This window comes from Vanessa cardui, chromosome 10 (assembly GCF_905220365.1).
Source record: "Vanessa cardui chromosome 10, ilVanCard2.1, whole genome shotgun sequence".
NCBI classification, from domain to species: Eukaryota; Metazoa; Arthropoda; class Insecta; order Lepidoptera; family Nymphalidae; genus Vanessa; species Vanessa cardui.
Window position 1 is genome coordinate 2423515 of NC_061132.1, and position 5593 is coordinate 2429107.

Below are 5593 nucleotides of genomic sequence, written 5' to 3' on the forward strand. Positions count from 1 at the left end.
GCAGTTATTGACTGAGGACTCTACAGTGTCTCCACATTAAGTATCTTTAAAATCAATTGATCTATTGTTTTTGGGTCTTTATCTGATATTTTTAATGTATATAAAACATAATTAACATATGTTGTGAGATTCATACTTCTTCTTGCGTCTTATGACAGTGTTCCGCCATCAGAACTATCAAAATTCCTTTAAAAGAAGCCCAAATTATTGTCACTAGTAAATTTACGAATTTTCTGTTAGTCCACTCATCTGCAAACAATAATATATGATAATGAAGCTCGAAGCTAATATAACACCATCGTTAAATTTATAAGAATTCATAATTATGAGACAAACCTAATGGTGCATAACTTATTGATATGAGACGGCAAAAAGACTCCGTGCATTCCATTATCTTGGAGAGCAGTAAGATCGCCACCAAGGTCCCCTCGCCCTCGTCGATACTCCTCACCACCTCGCATATGGACACGTGCGCGCGATACAGACGACGGATCGTTGTGTGGGCGTTTGCTACATTCTTTGTTTTCATTGCATCTGTTCAAAAGTAATTAATATTCACTATAGTATGTATGTATGAAGTACCAAATTTACTTGTTAGTAGGGCATTGTGCAAGCCCGCCTGGGCAGGTACCACCGACTCACTACTTAGTATTATTGTGTTCTTATTTGAAAGGTGAGTGAGCCAGTTTAACTCTGTAGTTACCTGTGCACAAGGGATGACATTTTAGTTCTCAAAAATGGTGGCGCATTGGCTTACAGCGCCTATGGGCGGTGGTGAACACTTAACATTAGGTGGCTCATATACTCAACATATGTAATATTAAAAAAATAGTACTATTCAAATTTAATCAATTATCTAGTTAGAACGAGTTGTTTTGTCCCCGATTTCATCGGCACGTAATGGTCCGATACCTTTCTGGATAAGGTAGATGAACAAAGTCGCTATCTCTGTCCCTACGTCCCTTTGTATACCTTTAAAACTATGCAACGGATTTTTAATGCAGTTTTTTGTAATAGATAGAGATATTCGAGAGGAAGGTTTTTGTTAATACATGGACAATATAGTTAAGAAACACCAATAATTTTGAAGTTTGTAGTGTGATATCGTAAATAAACAAATTCTGTAGTATATTTTGTATCAGTATTGTACCCGTGCGAAGGCGGGGCGGGTCGCTAGTAAACAATAAAACAACAGTACTCATAAAAGCTAAAATCAAACAATACGACCGTATAGTTTCAGTTCGAAGATCAGATTACGAAGTCGGTCATTCTGCGTCCGGAGCGTAACGTTCACCGCGCAGACGAGGAACACAAATTGCATGCAGAGCATGACGTTGAACATGTGCTTACACAACAGTCCGGCATCGACAGCGAATGCTATGACTAAAACAACAATGGAAGCGAGCTCAGTATTCAGTATTCTACTTACAAATTATTATCACGTGATGTAATAATTTTACTTCGGACAAAAACAATTTCTACTCACAATCACTTCTTCCATGTTTATTGCTCGTCCAAGTGATGAACTCCTTAAAAAATAAATGACAGCCAAAAAGTAGAATAAATGCCGATATAAACCCCCATATTATAAAACCGGATCCCTTTATTTGAGAATCTAAGAGACTGCTTTCCAATTTTTGGTTTATCTGCAAGCAAATTTTAATGCAATGATTTTTAATATAATATTATAAATTAATTTTAGTACATTTTGGACAAAAACTGATCTATCTATACATATAAAACTGTATGAGAGTATGTTTAATATTTATAAAACACAGTACATTTACCAAAATTGTCTGTTTGTTCTGGCTTATCTCTGGAACGGTTGGACCGATTTTAATGGGACTTCACTAGTAGAAAGCTGATTTTACAAGGGGTAACTTAGTATTTACATAACAACAATAACTTTTTTTTAAAGTTCCGCTAAACTTCTTTCGCAGGATCTTCTCAGGCCTTAAGGTCGTCTTTGTGACCAGCGGAGACAGTTATTACAATTATTCAGCATAGCATTTATTATGCTATGCTGGATAACTTTCACTACGTTTATATAACTTATATTTCGACTACAACAGATTTGTCGCAAAAGTACATGCAATTTGGAAGAGAGAAAAAAGTGAACGCGGGGCCTCACTTACCTTTTCTAATTTATTTATATATGACATGTATCGTTTCATATTATTTACGCCATCGAAAGCTGTTACGAGTATCGATGTTGATGATAATATCGTGATGACGGTAAGACATACTTTAGGCAATGGCTTAGATGATTCTGATTCAAATATCAATCGTTTGCATAAATTAATAACTTGCAGTGTAACTAAAACAACAGGTTTATTTTTATTGCATATATATGTCGCAGATTCTCATGGACAGCCATCTAAAGGATCACTTTTGTCGTCCGACATGTTCACTCAGTACGCACGTCTGGCGCTGGCGCTATCCCAAGACCAAGATATAGTACGACACAAACTTAGACGTAGCATCGTCACATTCAATAAAACTGATTAATGATTTACTCAACTAATAAAAATATCTCCCTATCGCTCCATTCGTCGCTATAGATTCTCGCGTCAACTCAACCCCAGAAAGCAAGAGCGTGTAAATCGACGTGTCAAATTAACGAATATATTATTAATAATATATACATAGGTCACATGATATTACAAGTTATTAAGTTTGTGTAAAGATCATATTCACATAACAAATAAATATTGGTAATTTGGGATAGTGTACTTAATTCGGATGTGATCGGTTTTACGAATACATCCGATGCTACTTCTATGTTGTGTCGTACTATATATACCAAGAGCCTCATTCAGCAAGGAACATATACTGACAGATATTTACAACTGACATCTCTCAACTGACAACCTATAAAACGTTAATCACATTTTGTGTTGTCATTCTTTTAAGCCTTATGTCCGTGTAAATTCATTATCTCTAAGACATATATCGCAGTCATCTTTGAATGTGCTATTTGATTGTATGACTAGCGCGTTCATTTATGACGTCGTTTAACTGAATTACTAAAAGTTTCGTCAAGTTGTTTAAAGTAACGTTCAACGTCTTGACCGAACATTGTCATTTTATGCATTTTTATTTATATAATGAAAATATTGAGTCGACGTTCAACAACAATCTTTAACGTGTTTCAATTGTAATGTTTTTACATTTCTACGGTGATACACATGCACTCCTGTGCCTGAACATTTTCATGGCGAGGAATATGTTGATTATAGGAGTTATTAGTTAATTATATGCTGTTTATATTTGTGCAGTATACAATATGTCTTGCTCTGTTGTCTCGGTCGGAATCATCTGGGAACATATAAGTTTTATTATGCAAAAATTACTTACGTATTACAAAAACTAATACGTAGCCGATAATTTGACGTTTGCGCGATATTGTGGGGATGTAGCTGAGCCGCCCTGAGTTGGCTTTCTGTGCACCGCTAAGCGAAATGGGTTTGCTTGCGAAGCGGCGTCAACTGAAGCGGTACGACACAGAGCAGGCTGGAGATGCGTAGCACTCTTGCTAGTGGACCGCTGATCTGGCATCGCTCAGTGTGATCCATGTTTTAGCTGAGGTAATAAAACCACTAATACAATACAAGTTACACGTTCTTAGATATTGGACATGATGAAATGGCGTTCATAACTTGGTGAAGAGCTCTGTGTGCGTCCGTCTGATAAGGACGCACGCATGACATCATCTTCCTTCACCAGTTCGATGGGTGAATAAATCAGTGTAACTACAGAAACAAGAATATAACCTATTAGTGTCCAAGTTTGGTCGCGTTTCGTTGTCGTCGTTAGAGAAGGTTGATATGTTACGGTTTCAATATATTTAGGTGGTAGTGACCACTAATCTTCAGATTAATAGTTGCTTACCAGGCTGCTAATAAATATGTTTAGTTTTTTCCGTAATTATTTTATGTAGAACCCGAAAATATTTATCGGCATGTTTTAATATTATTGAAAACAGTTAACCATATATTAAAATAAAAGCGGAATATCGCGAGTTGGTTATGGGCACTGGGGGTTCCGTACTATCAAAAAAAATACTGAAAGATACACAGATGTACAAAAAATACGGTTTGCGGCTTTTTCCTCCACTTGTGCTACGAAGTTGTCAGACTCAGGTTTTGATGACACTTGATGAACAAATTAACCCTGATGTTTTTAAATATAGCGTTGATACATCTATATGGGAATCACAAAACACCAGCATACTTTAAGATCAATATAGATAAGAGCGAATTGTTAGAAATTAAAATGAATTAGGCCCCATAACCCGCGATGTTCAAATGATTAGGCGTCAATCTGAACCGATGATAGCATCTTCATACCCAGACAAGCATCACTAATTTTGTATGTGCTTAATTTGCCTACTTTGAGAGGTATCTGAGGCTCGAGATTACAGTAAAATTACAGATTTACTTTAATCCTTATTATAATCGTCACGTACAGAACGCAAAAACTATATTTCTTAACACAATTTATCAGAACACAATATCAATAGAAGTCCTGGGCTATCCATACCAACAGCTTCGAAGTCGTAGATACTTCGAGTGTTTATATATTATATCTCATATCTGTAAGTAACGATAAGACTATGAAATAGTAATGCTCATTTCCACCCCAAATCAATCAAAATTGGTTTATCGAGTTATTACCGTTTGATTTATGACAACTACATTTTACGTTGAGCCAACACCGCCTACTAATCTACTTATAATGATTTCTTATGCCATCTGTAAACTGTTGCTCAATTTGCGCAATAAAACATTATAAACTGATGTAATAAATTAGAACCTTCCATTAAATACCCAATTCTATAATATCTTTCTTCTTTTAGTAGTATCTTTGAAGTCAAACAATAACACTGCTCCGATACAGGCTTAACAGTTCGCTGTCCAATGCGTCCAAAAAATATTGCAATCGTTTTAGCCACATTGGAAGTGAATTTTTAATTTTTTTACTTGTTGGTAGGGCTTTGTTCAAATCCATCTGGGTAGGCCCCACCCATTCATCATATATTGTACTGCCAAACATAAATACTAATAATGTCTATGAGTGATGGTGAACACTTACCATCAGGTGACCCACATGCTCGTCCGTCAACCTATAACATAAAAAAAGTATATTATGATAATAGTAGAAGAAGTCGAAGGAGGTTCAGAGACCTTTCCATCGCTAGATAAGAGATAACTTCCAATTTAAGCTTTGGCGTTTATTTACAGTAACGCCTTTCGTTATCAATCTGTTTGTTGTTTTCGGTCTACGATGTGTGTGTTTGATTTATTTATTTTTACTTTTATCACCTCAAGATTAATAACAGAAAATTTATATAATTTGACCAGATGAAAATAGATATACCTATGAATGTGTTTATTAGGAACGTAATACAACTATATGACCACATATTGCGTTAAATGCTGTATAGTGCTTATTTTATTTAAAAGCAATTCGTATTAAAAGATTTAAATCCGCTTATTAAAAAAAGCAAATAGCTTTAAGCATAAATTAAATTTGAGTAAACTGATATTTGTAATTGTAACAATGGAATAAGTTTTTTTTTTATTTTTTACAT

At 35.2% G+C, this 5593-nt stretch overlaps 1 protein-coding gene across 1 annotated transcript; it reads right to left on the reverse strand.

Annotated features, from left to right (window-relative positions):
* Nucleotides 1–766: 766 nt before the first annotated feature.
* On the reverse strand, nt 767–3456 carry LOC124533028. Its single transcript, XM_047108192.1, has 4 exons — nt 3358–3456; nt 2136–2317; nt 1487–1646; nt 767–1383 (listed from the first exon to the last, which is right to left on the reverse strand). Exons 2-4 carry the CDS (start codon nt 2172–2174, stop codon nt 1214–1216), a joined length of 369 nt encoding a protein of 122 aa, XP_046964148.1. The 5' UTR covers nt 2175–2317; nt 3358–3456; the 3' UTR covers nt 767–1213.
* Between the last annotated feature and the right edge of the window lie 2137 nt (nt 3457–5593).

Bases quoted from the DNA above. Each gene is read 5' to 3' on its own strand.
- LOC124533028 (XM_047108192.1), bottom strand. From the start codon at position 2,174: ATGAAACGATACATGTCATATATAAATAAATTAGAAAAG. The intron at 1,647-2,135 runs GTAAGTGAGGCC...ATTTGCTTGCAG, and splicing joins ATATAAATAAATTAGAAAAG to ATAAACCAAAAATTGGAAAG. The intron at 1,384-1,486 runs GTGAGTAGAAAT...TTGTTGTTTTAG, and splicing joins TAAACATGGAAGAAGTGATT to TCATAGCATTCGCTGTCGAT.